Source organism: Hippichthys cyanospilos, chromosome 5 (genome assembly GCF_059441005.1).
Source record: "Hippichthys cyanospilos isolate Australia breed blue-spotted pipefish chromosome 5, RoL_Hcya_1.0, whole genome shotgun sequence".
NCBI lineage: Eukaryota > Metazoa > Chordata > Actinopteri > Syngnathiformes > Syngnathidae > Hippichthys > Hippichthys cyanospilos.
The window spans coordinates 1,844,201-1,862,817 of NC_142373.1; the positions used below are offsets into that span (position 1 = coordinate 1,844,201).

At 36.5% G+C, this 18,617-nt stretch overlaps 1 protein-coding gene across 2 annotated transcripts in view; it reads left to right on the forward strand.

The window, feature by feature from the left end:
• LOC148423123 (diacylglycerol kinase eta-like) overlaps positions 1-18,617 on the forward strand; it is a 64,990-nt gene that overhangs the window by 1,262 nt on the left and 45,111 nt on the right. The window contains exons 3-5 of one of the 2 annotated variants that reach the window (XM_088415636.1): positions 11,967-12,077; positions 13,378-13,536; positions 18,386-18,466. In XM_088415636.1, the coding sequence (XP_088271762.1) occupies positions 11,967-12,077; positions 13,378-13,536; positions 18,386-18,466 (351 nt within the window). The remainder of the gene's footprint in view (positions 1-11,966; positions 12,078-13,377; positions 13,537-18,385; positions 18,467-18,617) is intronic. The other variant, XM_088415637.1, reaches the window with a different exon arrangement.

The window sequence follows — 18,617 nt, forward strand, 5'->3', positions numbered from 1 at the left end:
AACATTAATATAAAACGTTTTAGGCAGGGGGGCACCCTGACCTGGTTGCCAGCCAATTGCAGGGCACTCATGCATGGCAGGTGTATTGGGTGCTTGAGATTGTCCTTTGGTGTGATTGGGTGCGTGAATGGTTGTTCATCACTGTATACTTAAAATGCATTTAATTTTATATATGAAAATGTTATGTTCCTCATCTGTTATTTTTCAGTGGGAGTGCGTCAAAATGGCTGCTTGTGTATTAAAGGATATCTTGAGTAAGCACTATGACAACAGTAATATCAATATATTAACAAAACAGTTTTTAAAAATCATGATCATTTCACTAGTCACAATATAAGGTGCACTGAAAGTATTTACTGTATGATCAAATTTTATTTTAAAGTTTAAATTAAATTGTGTATTGATTCTACTTGGAAAAACGTGCTTTTGTATCAGATTTATTTAAGTATAATTATTGTGGCTGGTTAATGTATGTTGACGTATTCGCTTTAATGCACATAAATAATTGCTTTGTGTAATCATTCCTAATCATTCCATATGTGTGTGTGTGTGTGTGTGTGTGTATATATATATATATATATATATATATATATATATATATATATATATATATATATATATATATATATATATATATATATATATATATATATATATATATATATATATATATGTATGTGTGTGTGTGTGTGTGTGTGTGTATTCTGCATCTGTTGTTACACACAGGTGTTAGCAGACAGATATATTGCTAATGCTTCCACACTGTCACCTAAGCTTCCTGGCCCACTTATTCTCAACGCTGCAATGGAGCGTTGCACTCCCATGTCAATGGATCCACTTAATTATTGACTGATCCACTTCAATCCATTTACATTATTCAACATCTGAAGGAGCACAAATTCCAAGGTTTCCTTTTTTCTAACCCTAAAAAATATTATGGATGTCATATTTGGCATTGGGGCCGGTTGGAAAGGATTATGATTTGGTATCTACAAGTTATTTATTATAATAAATAGTTTTACAACAGATCAAGTACAGCCTTTAAATTTGAGCACACATCTGGTTGAAAAATGCTGGTTTCTCTTCACTTAAAAGGAAATAAATAAATAAATAAATAAATAAATAAATAAATATGTTGTAATTGAAATAAAAATCATCTGTTTCAATTTAAACATTTTATGAACTTGTGTGATGTTAGTTTTTTTTACATATTGCAGCTGAATTTCTTGATGTATTCTACGTAATTTTTGGTTCTGAACCATATCCAAGCAGAAATTTTATTGTAGAATGAAGTTTGCCAAATAATGTCAAAATCTGCTCTACTTGGGCCGAAAATACTGTTTTGGCCATTTCATTAAAGATTACTCTCTTTTTTTTTTTTCTTTAATAACGCTAATATTAATTTAACTGTGGTTAACCCTGTTATTAAACATGATGAATAATCGTGATTAATAGTCATGATCGCAATATTGAGTAATAGTCATAATCGCAATATTGACCAAAATAATTGTTATTATTATTGTGGCCATAATCGTGCAGCCCTTTCAACTTGTACATATTTTTTAAAATTTTTAGTATTGGATTTTTTTTTAATTATTTTTGAGGACAACCATTGATTCATATCTTGTCAGTTTTATTCGAGCACGCAATAAACATTCTTTTAAAAAAAAAAAAAAAAAAGCATGTGACATTTTTCATTTAAAGCATGCTTTGACTGTGTTACTATGTCCACAACAACTGGGAATACTTTTTCAGATGGCACTCATGTGGCAGGAATACACAGGTAGGATGGATGGATGGATGGATGGATGGATGGATGGATGGATGGATGGATGGATAGATAGATAGATAGATAGATAGATAGATAGATAGATAGATAGATAGATAGATAGATGTTTTCTTTTTCTTTACAATGGATTGCCTCCTGGTGGCCATTAAAAAAAATCCTGCCAAAAAAAAATCAGGCTTTTTCGATGCACACTGCAGCCTGAAGTGACCCAATTCCGATTCTTTTGCTCTTATCCAACCTGTATCTTTTGATGGCAGTGTGAATGACTCAGATACGATTTTTTCAATCGCGACCCTAGCCACATGGGTATGTGGTTCTAAATCCAATACGTGTGTTTTGACGTAACTTCAGTCCGAACACCAGTTTGTATTCATCTGACTCGCACGTTACAAACAAGAGTAAAAAAATTCTGAATTCCAAAAGACACAAGCTTTTTGGAAAAAACAAAACCGTAATATCGAAAGAGGGGAAATAAATTTAATGAAGGGAGAGCGAAGTGTATTTTGTCTCTCTGTCTCTTTCTCTCTCCCTCACTCTTGCTTGCTTGCTAGAAGAGTGAACCGCTTGCCCGTGAGCATGACGTTCTTGACCCTGCCATGACTAAAAAGTAAAATAACTCACTCTTCCCCTTAAATATACTTCTCAAATTTAGAAGATTCAATATATTGTTGCTGGGACAAACATTTCAAAATAGCCAGGTACTTCTGTAAACACGCCAAGCGCAGCCATTTTCTGTGACATCACAATGTTCTCAATGCCTATGCGGGACAGTTTGGGGCTTTTTAGTGTTCTAATAGAGGTCACATACAGGTCACATTTATTTGGAAATATGAACAACCTCATAAAATATTGGATTCCACAAAAAAATTGAATTGAATATAAAGCCCTGGGGTTTAAACCTGGGCTAAGCCGCAGGGCTCAAATCATGAGAAAAAAGTTGTGACTTATAGTCTGAAATTTACTGTAATGACTTGTGTTGGACAGTCTGACATGATCCGAAAAATAAATTAATCTGTTCTTCTGTGTTATGGACATGGTATGAAACACTTCTGCTGCTTAGCACATTGTGCTAACACAACGTTGCTATTGTGTGGGTCAGTGGGGTTGCTTGAGGTGTGCATGTGTATGCTGAGGGTTGCTAATGGATCATGTGTCTGTACGCTCAAGAGTGTTGTTCCATTGGATTGTTTGCTTAGCTCTGGACAGTATGCACACGTGTGTGTAAGTGTGCGTTGTTGTACATGCATGCGCCCACTTTTCCCATGTCGCTCTTCACTGTACATCCATCTTCCGGTTCTTTGGTTGCCGCAGACAACCATGTCCTTGGTAGCTGGTGATGGCGTCATTAAGACATCTGGTTCGGGTGAATAGAAACACATGCCACAGCGGGGCTCCTCAAGTAATTATCTTGATATGTCTTCTCTGTTTCAAATTTTGAGAGCAGTCCATAATTGTAGCATATGTTAGAAGGAAAACAATGTTATGAACGTTCTTTTCCCTGATTGTTTTCCACTTTACAATATCTTTGTATTGTTTGCACGTTTCCCACCAAGCCTGTGTGTGTTTTCTTCTCAACAAACAGAAATGCGCAGTTAGTTTCCAGCAAGTTTTCTTAACCAAGGCGATAGATTCAGTCCATTAGACCTATATGACTCCTTCTACCAACATCTCCTCATAGATATAGTAAATGCCAGCAAAAAATCTAGTTGTGCGTTGCACATTTTAAAAATATGATATATTTACTCGATCTTTGACTTTCACTGTCGTTGTCACAGGGTGGGAGAGGACGAAAGAGCAGGCCTGAGGCTGGTAGTTAAGATCAGTTATTGCAGGTTTGGAGAGTAACAATAGCTGGCTTCAGACAGATCAAGATAGCAGGTGTTCGAATATCCAAGGGCAGGCAGGGTCGGCGTTTAGACAGGAAGAGCAGGAGTAACACAAGGCAGCTTCCCAATAAGTTCACGACGATCTGACAAGAACTTCACAGGAAGTGCCAAGCTTTAAAGTTAACATGAAGCGGCCAGCTGTATGCTGAGCTGGTAAGGGATCATTTGACTGCAGGCAGTCTTTGTAACAAAATAGACTTTGTGACAGAATTCAGGCTTTGTGACCTGTAGGCCTTGTGGCAGAACCTGACCAGACAGAACCAGAGCCTGACTGTCTCACTGCATGCCTTGATGGGTCAAGGGATATGGTTAGACAGGTAGGTGACAGGTATGTGGTCAGCTGTATGCTAGGCGTGTGGTCAGACAGGTGGATGATAGGAATGTGGTCCGACAGGTAGGTGATTGGAATGTGGTCAGACAGGTAGGTGATTGGAATGTGGTCAGACAGGTAGGTGACAGGAACGTGGTCAGACAGGTGGGGAATGAAGTCCGACATGTAGTTGACAGTTATGTGATCAGACAGGTGAGGAATGAGGTCCCACAGGTTGGTGACAGAATGAATGTGGTCAGACAGGTAGGTGACAGGACTGGCTGGACTGCCAGGCTGTGACAGGTTGTGACAGTACTGGGCGTGTCTGTAAAAAATTATATTCCCCAATCATCTTCAGTCCATCATTGTTTCAAGCCGGCTCACATCCATTGATGTCTAAATTACTGTTTGTCACCACTGTTTTTGGACCATCAAGAAAAAACTGTTTACAAGGGTTCCACAGAGAGAGAAGTGTAAAGATAGAGAAGAAAAACTGAAATTGGTTTGCTTGGTTAGGTGAAACAATTAAAAAATGGCTTGATTCAAACGATTTATTTTGGTTCGACTCAGATGGATTATGATTTGATATGGTACAGCTCAGTTTGACAGAGTGTGAAATGACTTTTTGTTCTGATTTTACATACATTTGAATGCCCTTATCAGTAGTTAAATTGTGCAATTTCCTTGGAAGGTATATCGATCCAAGGATAATAGGCTACAGATGATGGATGGATGGATTGATGATTTGCTTCTATTTGATGCACTCATAGCTTTTAAATCAAAAAACAATTTTCTGATGTAAACCATTTTTTGTTACCTCTACTTACTACACATCCTGGCAGTATCAATCATTTAAAGAATGAGGTTATTTGTTCCTTCAAATGTTATCTCAGTAGCTTGAAACAGAGACCAGAAACTCACAACAAGCTTACCTTTTCCACCAGTAGACCACTATACAACAAATTCATCCATCCAACACGGGTGACTTCTCCTGCTTCTGCTTTTGCCTAATTAATATAAAAGTATTTGTAATCTACTACATACATTTGTTTTCACAGTGGAACGATACCCGGAAGTAGTACAGTATATGTTTGTTGAATTTCTCACCTGTTGACTTAGGAATACAAAACATTTGACCATACCAAATGGCTTGGTGGGAATTTGGCAACACAGTATTAGGTGAAGGAGTACTGTATTGCCTCTATAAGTTGTTTATCTGCAGATGCATTGTAGCTGACTGAATCTGAGGAAAGATAAGACATCCCCAGTCCTCATACTTCATGATGTAGTATGGAGGTTTCTCATTCTCTACAGAGTAGTGGTAGGATGCAATCACGCAAGCACTGATTTCCTCCAAAGCTGGTGAGAATCTGAGGTAATTGGGAGTAAATTGCTTTCCTTGGCAACACCAATAAACCCAAGTAATTTCTTGACATACGCACACATATAATGTTGCACAAAGGACTTTGGAGACAGAGGAATTACCGACTCACAGCGACACTGCTGTAATTTTCTCATCACCATTGCGACATTTTAGCATGTCGTGGGAGTACAATGGTACACAATTACAATTTACTTACATCGGGGTGGACAGTGCACATAGAGAGCCATAGCATATGCCTGAGAAAAGGGAGCGTACTAAGATATTTAGTAGGAGATCTCTAAAAGACTTGATTTTTCTGCCAACACAAACACAGCATTCTCACCATCCAAATGAGTCCATTATGGGGGCATAATGAACTCTAACAGCATGGAATGATGACAGAGACAGTCATCTTCTCGACACAGTCAATAGAGCAGATGAGTAAAATGTCTTTTTTGCCACAGTTGCAATCTTGTATGCAGTACTCCCAGAAAAGTGGACAGGATTTTATTTTGATGTATCATAACTCTACTCAACTGTAGCTTGGATATGTGCTTTATATATATATATATATATATATATATATATATATATATATATATATATATATATATATATATATATACATTCTTTGTATATACATTCTGCTGCATTCTTGGTTTTTCTTTTTTTATGTTTGTTTTTTTTTTTTTTTTGCTGTACAGTAGATTAGCTGTAGCCAGAAATTTCTACTTCTCCATTTTATAGGTTTCTACCAAGAGTATGATGGGAAACAAATACCCATTACAAGGGGGAATAATCTAGTTGTCTTTAGATCTTTAGATGTGAGCTAGTGTATGGTGATAGTCTTTCAAATTTTTTGTATTAAATTATCAAGGCCTCTGAAGTCCACAAACCAAGACAAGTGTATCAAAAAAAAAAAAAAAAAAAGTAATCTCGTACAGATGTTTGAGTCCCAATATCAAGTTTCGATACCGGGTCGATACTTGCCCTATTTACTTGCCCTATTTCAAGCAAACTATTCTGCAATGACAGCCATAATAGTAGCACTCTTTTCTTATCTCTTGGAGCTCTGTTAGGATCACAAAAATAAAATGCTGAAAAGAAAATTGCCATTAATTTTCTTGATTTAAAAAAAAAAGTTATACTGTATTGGAATAATATGGATTTTTCTTTAAAATGGTTTGTCTTTTTGGAGGGGGTGGTGAGCGCTTCTGTGTCTAAAAGGTTCATCTATTGTTGCCACAGAAAAGCAACAAACATGCATAATCTCGGTTTTGTCATTCAGCCAGTGGAAAGGTAGTATTGGTGGGAATAATAGAATAATTTGTGTTACTATTTTATAACATTTACCAATAGTATCACAAGTAAGAGATCTTTTCAGAGAAAACCATATATGTTTCTGGGGAGGGCATATATTCGGTCACCAGATTGACTTACAGTAAAATTTCTTATGAAGACCTCCTATTGAGCATTAATTGCATATTCAATTTTCAGCAAACTTTTTGTCTCTCAGTTTTTATTTTTCAAAATCTGGTCACCCAATATAAAGATCATATCAGCACTTGGGATTCAGAGTCAGTTAAGAGCCTTTGGTCTGTTTTTCTCGACTAAGAGATGAATGGATAGATTAGGATAGGAGGTTTTTTTTCTTAAAGCAAACTCATTAATCAGATAGGCTTCACAGGGACACGTAATTGGCTTGGCACACAAGGCTCAGGAGCTTTAAGGTAAGACAGTGAGGACCATTAGCGTAATGGAGTCTGTTGTTGACTGTGGCTAGGCCAAGCTGAAGTTCATAGATGGTCAAGTCCAGTGCATGTGACTCCCTCGTTAAACTGACTGTCTGCGTCTTGTCAAAAAGAACACAAGCTCCTCTGCTCCACTTAGCCTTCCATCGACCAACCACAGCTGCTGGATCCATTTGAACCGCTCTAGCCTTTGTGCATTGTGTTGGCTTGTTTGTGTGCTAACCGGAGTGTGTGTGTTAGTTTTTGGCCTAACGTTGGCCAGGCGGTGTGTGTGGGCGGAAGCTCCGAGGCGCTCAGGTTACTCATTTCTTTTCTGCAACAGGACTTGAGCTCAGTATCACAATTTAGCTGGAGAGCGGGCCAGCGGACGAAGGAGAGCAATAGCGCTATTTAAAGATCACTTCTGGCCTACTTGGCAACAGGAAGTAGATGGAGACAAGGAAATGAACTATGGAGGCCAAGGAGGGACAAGGAGGGGAAAATATAACATCCAATTAGAGTCATTTGTGTGACTCTGATAGTTCAGAACACATTTTTTGGATTTCTATGGCACAATCATTTTTTTTTTTTTTTTTTCATCTGGTATGTGTATCAATATTGAACTTGAAAGCCCTTGTGGACTTTTCCAATCGTGCATTAGTAGTAGGTAGGACTCTGTGTCAGTTATTCATGACCATGTCAATATGCTAAGGATGTTTTGTTTTGTTTTTTTACCCTCTAATTACAGTCAAAAAACTTATACTCAAAATGGATTTGTTGTACCTTGGCTGCTGTTCTCATACAACTAAATAGGACCCTTTATGTGGTGCGTGATCTCCTGAAATTTTGCCTAGGTATCAATTTTTAAAACACGTATTGTTTTTCGTGAGAACAGACTTTGGCTGGTTGCATTTCTTTTTTGCCTAATATATGAAAGTGGGTGTTATACGATGCAGATTATGATTGGCCTCTTGTGAAGATGACCCAACAAGCCGCCTCTTTGAAAATAATTAGTTGGCACTTGCTGTTTTTATTTATTTATTTATTTTCTTACCTTGGCATTGACGGAGTATAAGGAGGAAGTCTTTGTCTTAACCCCTTCCGACCTAAGTAGCATGCTGGAGGACATGACACGTTTGCGTGTGTTAACCGATAAATACCATGAACTATGATGATGTCACCCACTTCTGAGAGATGATTGAACGAAGCTTTATACCAATCAAAATCAGGAAATCACGCTTAGCATGCCCTCCGTGCCCTTTTTAGATCTTACAAAATAGCTTTCAAAATGTGACTTCAACAAAGGCAAACAAAAGTGTTCTTTATTTATTTAGTTTTTAATCAAAACCACATCATTTATGCTCATACTAGTCAAACTTGCTTTCTGTATAATTGTAAGGGCTACTGGTGATTGAACATTCTGAACAATCTGATATTGGCCCATGCCTATTTGTTTACCAAGGGGTGCCACATGGCCTTCACCATCATCTGGCAAATGCCTGAACTCTTAATGTGTGAGTAACCCGAGCAACGTATATGGTTTTAAGTGGCTTTTATTATAGACCTATCTTAAAATTACACCAACCATACCAATGTACATAAGTGGATTTTAAGTGGTTTTCAATATTTGGCTAATTCACTGATATAAATCCAATAAAAGTGACATTTTTCTATCATTATTAGGTCAATAATGATCAATTTGATCATTTTTGTGCATCCCTCAATATAATTTTTTTGTTTGTTTGTTTTTTGCCATCACTGGTACCATTGTGTAGCTGCACAGAAAATCAAAACACGGGAAAAGAATGTTTTAAACACTCACACTTGTGCAACTTTTTGCAACTTTCGATGAAAAATTTTCAGCAACCATTACTCATTCTGTTTTGTAATGCAAGGAGCTGATAGGACAGTTGAATTCAAGAGAAGTCTCAAGGATCATCTCTTTAGAAACAGATTCAAGATTTACAGTATTTTTCATAGGCTCCAAATTGGGCAATGACTTCATAAACCACAAGAGCGTCTCAGTCTTGCTTTGATTGCAGTCGCAAGCGAGCGGCAACGAAGGCCTTATAGGGAAGTCCACTTGGAGGTATTTCACCTTAATCCAGGAATTTGGCCATAAGCAGTGCTAATGGAAAACAGAGCAGAGGAATTACCATAACACTGGCTGACAACTGTTCCACTGTTTTCGCTTTCTTACTGCCAAAACAAGACAACATCACTGGTTTTGTATGCGCTCGGGCAAATAGATGCAACTCACAAGGAGCTTTTGTTAGATGGAAGAACAGTCTTTTTTTTTTTTTGGTTATGTAATCTATGAAAAAAATCATTAGTGCTGGGGTTAGGGTCAATTCAAGTGTATGATACCTGGCACCTTGGTTCCTTTCATGTTGCATGTAGCTTTTGAGATCATGTTGAAAAGTTCAACATATGACCTCTCTTGTGCCATTGATCTTTCACAATGAAAGTGCTTGTTTGTATAGATGGGATAAAATCTTGAATGATGAAAATCTCACGGCATTAAATACCCAAAAGATTTTTCATCCATATGCAGCATGAGATCCATTTTATTTATTTATATTTTGGTGGTAGTTTTTGACATTGGGTACACACGAGAATGTGCTTGCTTGTTAATGCTCTGCAGGATTACCATACCAAATAATGTAAAGAACAAACGCCTTGGTATGTTTTTATTTTGAAGTTGTTTCCAGAAGCGTATCGTGGCAATGACTAACTTGGCTAACAGATTGTTGCTCCACTTGTCGCAAGTCAACACGATGTTGTTCTGAAATCATGTTCAGTCACTAATTCGGGATGCTAAAAAAGGAACTAATGATGCAGACGATGTGAATGAGTTTAATGGCCGCATATTACTCACTTCAATGTTGACAGCCTGACAGTTGCTGTTCGTACTGATCACTTTTGAGCAACTGACTCAAATGTCTTCTGTCATTGTCCTTTTCATTGACCATTATCTATGTGAAAGAGTTGTCTAAAATCTCAGTTTATATTTTTATAAAATGAATTTTAAATTTTATAAGATATATATATTAAAAAAAATATATAAAACTTGCTCATTTATAATTAAGTGGTCTTCGATATTTATGCTTCTATTTTTATTTGAATACCAAAAGACTCAATAGCTGCAACTGTTTGTCAAGTTATATTATTGAATTACAAATTTTGCATAATTCTCATCTCATTCTCATGGACCCAATTTTATGAGTCTTTTCGTCTCGTGGAATTTAGTCCCATCCTTACAAATTTGCAATTGAAAGCTAATTTTTAAGGGAAATCAATCAATTTTAAATTTTCATTTTACATCATACGATAAACATCGGCTTTCGTTTACAATGGTGAGTAGTGACTAATTTAACATTTTACTCTTTTTTTTTTTAATCATTTTCTTATAAGACAGTATTCAGACTCTATATGTCAGATATCGTTCCAAAATCCAGTTTCTTTTTTTGTTGTGTGTGATCTTAATGTAAGAAAAAACATTGGTCAAAAGACTGTTTTTGCTCTTATGTTGGATAATAATTACTGTACTGACACCCAAAAGTCACTTTTCTGGATCTATTGCATTACACGCAATTGTCACTGTTCAACAATTCTGTATAAACTTTACACCATGACCAGATGCAAGTGCTGACGTCATCCAATCAGCCATGTTACAGTAAGCTCAAGCAATTTTGCAGAATTGTGTGAACGAGGCTTTTAGAATTCTAACTTATGTTAGATGCAGCAAACGTGTCCTTTATGTTATTTATGGAAAAAATGCAAAACTACAGTTTCAGATAATTACAACATTCACAATCACAATCTTTGTGAATTTAACGGTAGCAATTGCACTGTTTTTGAAGGCTCACTCTGACCATGCTTACTTGTGTGTCTGCTTGTAGTCCAGTGCAGTGTTTCTGTGTTTAAGTTGACACAGCTGGTGGGCAGGATGTCAGCTTCAGGCCTGTGTCTCTGTTTGTAATTCCCCCCTCCAAGAACAGCCTTCCTGCGCTATAAATAGCCTCTATGTGTGTATGTGCGCCTGAGTCAGTGTGCATGTTTTATCGTTTCCACGTGCAGCCATGTGTTTGCAGTGCATGTTTCTGGCATCACATAACAAGGTTGAGAGTGTCAGAGACAATTTGATTGTCGAGGACAGGACCCCGTATCCTTGCCATCATGGAAGTTTCCCGCGTTCCCGTCTGTTTTCAGCTTAACAACCGTCGACCCCTTCCAACATGGAAGCCCACTAATAAATGCTTGCTGTGCTGTTGTGAGGATGTGATAATCTGTTTTGACTGAAGACTTGACTTTAGTTAGCAAGAAGATGATAGTTTTTATTGTTTCTCTAAAAAAAAAAACTTTTTTGTATCCTGAGGATAAACTGTAGACCTCAATTTGTAAAAGACTGCATTCTCTACCAATGTTTTTTTTTTTTTTTTTCCCCACTTGCCGTGGCAGGTACAGCTAGGTACTCTTCCTAGGGTTCATAAACTGCTGGTTTCTCATTGGTTTTTGCCATGGTTGCTGTTACTTTTCAATGAAAGCAATATTTTAGCAATTTCATGTTGCACCATTTTCACAATTTTTTTTACCAAAGACATTTAAAGACAAGTTGAGCCGAGACTGAGCTGTGGCCACATCAGACATGCTTCACTAAGCTGAAACTATTCAGTGAAAAAGGCATTCAAAATGCGGTTTTGACAAAATCGCTTGCTATGGAAATGTCCAAAAGACCAGCGTCATTGTCCACATTGTTTGTTCTATTGCATGAATTTAACACTACCCTTTAATATATTTAGTATAAGAGTTTTGCAACATGCACTTGAAAAAACATATTTGCACCACATGGGAGCGTTAAAACATTTTTCCCCTTCCCTTCCTGCAGACAAGCATAAAGGAAGGATTGTTGCTGAAACAAACCAGCTCTTTTCAGAGGTGGAAGAAGCGTTACTTCAAGCTGAGAGGCCGAACACTCTACTATGCCAAAGACGCCAAGGTAATGTACACTTTAATTTGTAGAATGTTAACATAATATTAAAATAATAATGGAGAATGCAAACACTAGTCTCTTGTCAATTTTATATCAGATTCTGTTTTCATATCAGGAAAAGACAAATTAATTCATATGAATACTTTTATTTTGATTTAATTTCAAAGCACAGTTGGAGGAGATCTTTCAGGGTCACAAAAATTAACTGCATTTTCCACATCTTTTTTTCTACATACTGTCTTTATTATTTAAATTAAAGTAACTTTCAACAACCTGTTTTTTTCTGCTAATGGTCCAACCATTCCAAGAAAAAATAAATAAATAAAAAAAGCCTTACAAGTGTTATTTTTGAATCAACACCCACTTCTCCTTCTGTGACACATTGCTGTGTATTCAGAAGTCCCAAATTTGGAAACTCTGATTTCAAGAACAAGAACAAAACATATGACTACATGAGTGTAACGATGTCTATTTGATTTTCTATTAATATCGAGGTTTAAAAAGTTTTAAAAAAGTCAATTCCATCATTCTAGCTTTCAGCAGTTAAAACCATGAACATTCTAGTCCCCACGCAAAAAAAAAATCAAAGGTTAAAAATCTTGAAGTGAAGTATTTACGACACCACTTTATTTCCATCCTTTTTTCCTTTGTATGGCATTAGATTAACTGTCAACAACACATTACAATACTTCCACTGTAGTATATTTTTAATATTCAATCAAATTATAATGTTAAATTATACTTTACTTGTGATTGATTACCCGATCAAGTTTATTCATATTTGTATATCTTATACAGTTCATACATACATGCATACATACGTGTATACATACATACACACACACACACACACGCACACACACACACACACACACATATATATATATATATATATATATATATATATATATATAAATTGATATTTTTACATTAATAGTTGTAATTTCCATGTTTTATGTATTATTTTATAATTCATGTATTTTATTTTTAATTGTATTTGTATTGTACTATTTTATGTGATTTATTTTATTTAATTTTATTTGTAATTCATTTTTAACTTGAATATTGATTTGTTTTTATGTGTATATATAATGCATTATCCTTCATTATTATCATTATGATTATTATTATTATTATTCGTAGTAGTAATAGAAATGGTAATATGTGAATTACATGTCTGTAACTTTCTTTGGCAAGAACATCATATCACGATATTCTTTTTTCTCCTCATTCTTCTTATATTTTTAACTTTCACCTCCACTCCCTTCACAACTTCCCGGCCCACGTGCATACGTGTGTGTGCTAGTCCGGCAGTGCATTAACACGGTGGCAAGGGCGAGCACTGCACCGGGCTTCCCGGAGCCGCATATGCTGGCGAGTTCTGTCAGTGTGCTGGACTGGTGCACAGCGCTCCCCGCCACCTCTGGGTGCCAGCGGATCGGAGGAGGGCCTAGTGAGAATTCGGGTCAGCACAGTAAAGCCTTAAGCCCATCGCTTGTAGAAAAGGACTCATGTCTTATGGTAGCATGGGGTCCAGTTTTGCTTACGCCATGTTTGAATGTTTCCATATGAAATTAATTCATTCTATAGTGTGAAGACCCAATTAAAGCCTGGCTGATACGTCTTTGTTTTTTTTTAAACATAGGTCGATAATTAGTTGGAAATCATACTAAAACCAAAATAGTTTGTTAGAAATTGATTATTTTCTAGTGGTATTCTACCACTTCTTTTTTGTCACTCCTTCGCTTTATACAGGTTAAGAAGTAAATACTGCGAAAAGCAAAGCACTGAGTTTTGTTAGAACAAAACTGTCTTTTTACATACTAACTTGGCTACACATGCATAATAGGCCAAAACACCAGTTTGCCATGCATTATGTGTTACTCATTAACTTTAAATGGCCCAATATATCAGGAATAATAAAATGTTAGGCACTATATTTTGTGACTACTTGACTCCTACTCTGAACGCAAAAACAACTATAGTATTTCTCAGAGTACAAGTTGACCTCATTAATAAGTCAACTCCCCTTTTTTACACCAATTTGGGTGAATTTTACAAAAACATAATTATAAATCTACCCCTGACTTTAGTGGTCACATAAATCATGGCTGTCCAATTATAACACATTGTGTGTGTTCTTAAAATGACGAACGTACTTTTAGATGCAGTTCATCATATATTGAATAACTCACTGTTGCGGTTATTGTGGGAACAAGTGCAAGGCAATGTACGCTTGCGCGTAGACACAAAATCTGAAACTTATGTTGCAAAACAATAAAATGACTGAAGTTTTAATGCTTTATTTTTTTGACACAGCTGAATATTAATTCGTCAAAAAAAACCTAAAAGTCATCATCACTAAAATACACTAAATAGCTCCTCCTATCTCCTCTTCAATTGTTCAAACTCTTCCACAGGTAGTCTTCTTCGGACCCATCCAATTTTTTTGAAATTGAGGTCTTCTGAGATGATTTGCTGATTATCTTACTTGTTCTTTACCCAAGTGATGACTGTGGTGAGATCAGATTGTGGAAGGTTGCCCTTCCTTATTTCTTCCCCACATGCCGACATCCATGCCGGCTTGTTCAAGCGCCCGTCTATGGGCTGAAGAAGACAGGTCAAGCCATCTTTTCCTTTTCATAATGAGTCAAATTCCGCAGAAAAAATTATCCACACAGCCACATTGTTGACAATAAAGAGGCAGTTGTGCGTCGCTTGATGAAAGTTTGCGATGTTGTGTACAAATATTCTAAAGCAGACTCTTTTGAATTAGAGGTATATATAATAAATGTAAGCATTGTTAATGGCATGATATTACTTATTTCACATATGAATTATTGTTATTCAAATACAGATGTGGAAACATTGGTCTGTGAGTCAACCCGTAGATATGGGGGTTGAAAATTAGGGGAGAAAACTCGACTTGTACTCAGAGAACTAAGGTACCAAAACAATTACAATTTAAGCTAAGTGACTAAACTCTGTTTTCTTAGAATTAGATGCAGCTGCATTGTTATGCCCCAACCTATATTACATTTAATACTTGACAATAACTTACTGTAGTCAAACTTGACATTATTTTTTTTGTTTTTCTGGATAATGCTACTGCGTCCAAAAGTCCAGTATCAGTCGAGCTCTAATTCCAGGTGTGGTGGCAATAAGTAAGGCTTCCATTGTTTGTGCACTACGTTGCTTGTCCCAAATGTCATCTTTAGTTTTATACAATGACCTTCGGACATTCAAACAATCGTGTGTTCTAAAGGCCATTCAAACTTTCTCTGGGATTACATAGATTACTACTGTATATTTTACATGTATGTTCATTATAGTATGGCTAAAATGACATGGTGGATATATTCACACTACTCTATGATGGTAATAGAGGGTCTGGAACGCTTTGCCTTTGTCCACTATTGCTGTCAGCTTTCATTACAGCTTCCCTCAAGACAGTTTGAGTGTGGGTGTATGTGTGTCTGTGTGTTATTAATGTGGAAACACAAGTGTGTGTTACTGGCAGTGTCAAAAGAACTGTAAAAAGCCATAAAACACACAAATACACTTAGATGTGACGCAACCATGTACGTACCTGCCAAGAGCGTAACAGCGTGTTTGAGTTGGCACTTTTTGGCCAATGCACACTTACACGGGCACACATACTTTAGGACCTCTGATGTGTGCTTTTCACATTACTGCTCAGGTTGTCTCTTGTCCCTGCTCATTGTTCATCAGTTGCTCTAATGGACACAACCTTATCAACCCCTCTCCCATTCAACCAAATATATGTTAGTGTTTGCTAACATGACCTTCACATTTAATACAGGCATTTTACTGGAGCAACCACAAAGTAAACACAGTGGATTTGTAGCAGTGCTATTATGTGGTCAAACTCATTTCCTGTCTGATGGAACAAAGTGAGTTATCGCTTCAAAGTTCCAGATCATGGAGCAATGTGAATATCTGTGGCTTTGCTGTCTTTGACTCGTTCATATCTTTTCAATTCCATACAAACTTTGTTTTGACAAACCAAAAAAAAAAAAAAAAAAAACAAGTGCCTCCAGACCAAGTGAAATGTTATAAGAGTTTTTTGTTTTATTTCCGGGTGTTGTGGAAGGAAGTTTGGTGCACCAACAGTCCACCCACACACACCTTGGAGAACAGTCTCAAGCTGCAAGAGTTGACTGGAAAGTCGGGCTTGCTGTAAGGTGATGGTGCAGAAACCTCCCCCTTGGCTAAATAAAGGCTGTAATAATCAGAAACTAAGAATTGCAATGTGGAATTATTAATACAGAACCAGTAAAAACGCCTAATGGTCTCAAACACGTAAGGTCAAGAAAAACAAGTAATTACTGATTTATAATGCTTCCATCAACATTTCTTTATAATTTAAATGTCCTAAGTATTACTCTATACTTCAGGACATTTTTAAATAAAACACTCTTCAAACTTTTGACTGGGACTGTATGTCAATTACAATGAACTACAAAACACTATGGACTCAATTTTAAGGCAGTCCACCTGTGCTCATCATAAAAACTGACACATCTTGATTTTCGTGCGAGAGTAAGTCTTCTTTACCAGACTTTGGCAGACATGGGTTAGCAATCGTTGATTGTTACAAGAGTAAACAAAACAACAATTTTTAAATAGGTATTCGTTGTATCCGTAATATTTTCTTGCTATCATTGCCAGGTCACAATTTTTTTCATCAAACCATTCAGATGGACTCGGTGAAGGTCTGTGCTCTATTAACTTCCTTTATAGTTGAGTTTTCTTGGATCAAATTAAACAATTTTAAATATATGGTTTTCAGTTGATAACAACTATATGCAGTATCATGTAGGACTGGACAATAAATAAGATTAATATGAGTAATTTGTCATTTAAAAAAATGAAGATTTGAAAATTAAATAATGAAACTGAGATTTTGCAAAAGTGGTCAGAATGCTGGATGCGTGGTTCACAAAACATGTTTCCATTAGGTAATGACTACTTAATTTGCTCATTTACAAAACAATGGTCCACTTATTTAGTCATTTTAGTAGTAAAACGTAACTTTGTCCATAATGTAATTGATGACTAAATTATTTTTCAAGTACAATTAATACTGTGAAAACAGAGACATTTTCCTACTTGCTGTCGCCTAAATTGACATTACATGTGGTCAAATATCAACAAACAATCACTACTCAGCTTGTGAACCTCACATGACCATGACCCAAACGTAAGCCTTAATTGATCGTTACCCAAGCCTCGAGCACATGTGATGTCATTTTCAGGTGACAAAAAGTACAAACATGTTTTAAAGGTGTTAATTGCACGTGAAAAATAATTATCAAATCGATAGGTGTGACTGGGTGTGTGAATGGTTGTTAGTCTCCCTGTGTCCAGCAATTGGCTGGCAACCAATTCAATGTGTCCCCCACCTACTGCACAAAGTCAGCTGGGATAGGCACCAGCAAGTCTGCGACCCTTGTGAGGAGAAGCGGCGATAGAAAATGTATGGAAGGAAGTTGTTGCTGTATCTATAAGTGGGCGATCACATTAAGCAGGTTGTGCACAAGCTATGAATATTACGTTTACATTAAAACTGATGTTGAATCCGAATTATTTTGTCTGAATATGCGCCACAGGAGTGTTTTTTTTTGTTGACAAATCACATCTTTAAGTAAATGTTTGATGGGTGTATTTCTCCTAGAGAATAAATTGGAATCGTAATCATCTCAATTTATTAGAAACAAAAGATTTTGTTTTGGGGCCATATCGCCTAGCCCTAGTATAAATCATTGTGAACAAATAATTATTATATAGTAATATATTTTGTATATGTTAAGTGCCACAGAGAGCCTCTCAGTGACTCAGTCCTTGTTCTTTGTGTTTAAAAAAAAATAATGTGATATTGGTCAGTCTTGGCAAAACTTACATTATTGTACTAGATGTGGCTCAAATCAGTTATTTATTTTATTTATTTTTTTCTGGGAAACCACAGGAGAGACTCTTGGTTCTCTGCTGCATCTATTTTTGTATGCACACACGGCACCCTCAGAAAAGGTGCTATTACCATTAAAGGTGCCATATAGCACCTCCAAAACAGGACTATCAGTTTTTTTTTTTTTTTTTCCTTCATGGATTGGTTGACAAAGTGCACATCTAAAAATGATTTCATAGCCGCCCCATTCCAGGTCTGCCTTGCTTTACCCATGATAAGGTGTTGCTCTCATCACTGTCACCATAGTAATCCTGGTAAAAAATGTTAAATTCATTGGATCGAGTAAGAAAGAAGGCGCTAACTTTCATCTTCACCTTTCCTGCAGTCTCTTATCTTTGATGAGGTGGATCTGTCAGATGCCAGTGTTGCCGAGTCAAGTACCAAGAATGTCAACAACAGTTTCACAGTGAGTTCACATTCTCAACACGAAAATGAAGATTCAGTTCCACTTTTTTAAGGTTCATCAGAATTTTCAGTACCAAGGATAGTGTTAAAATATTTTGTTAATATATTCTTGGAAATGTTTTGTCAGTGACTGATGGGAGACCTGTCAAAGT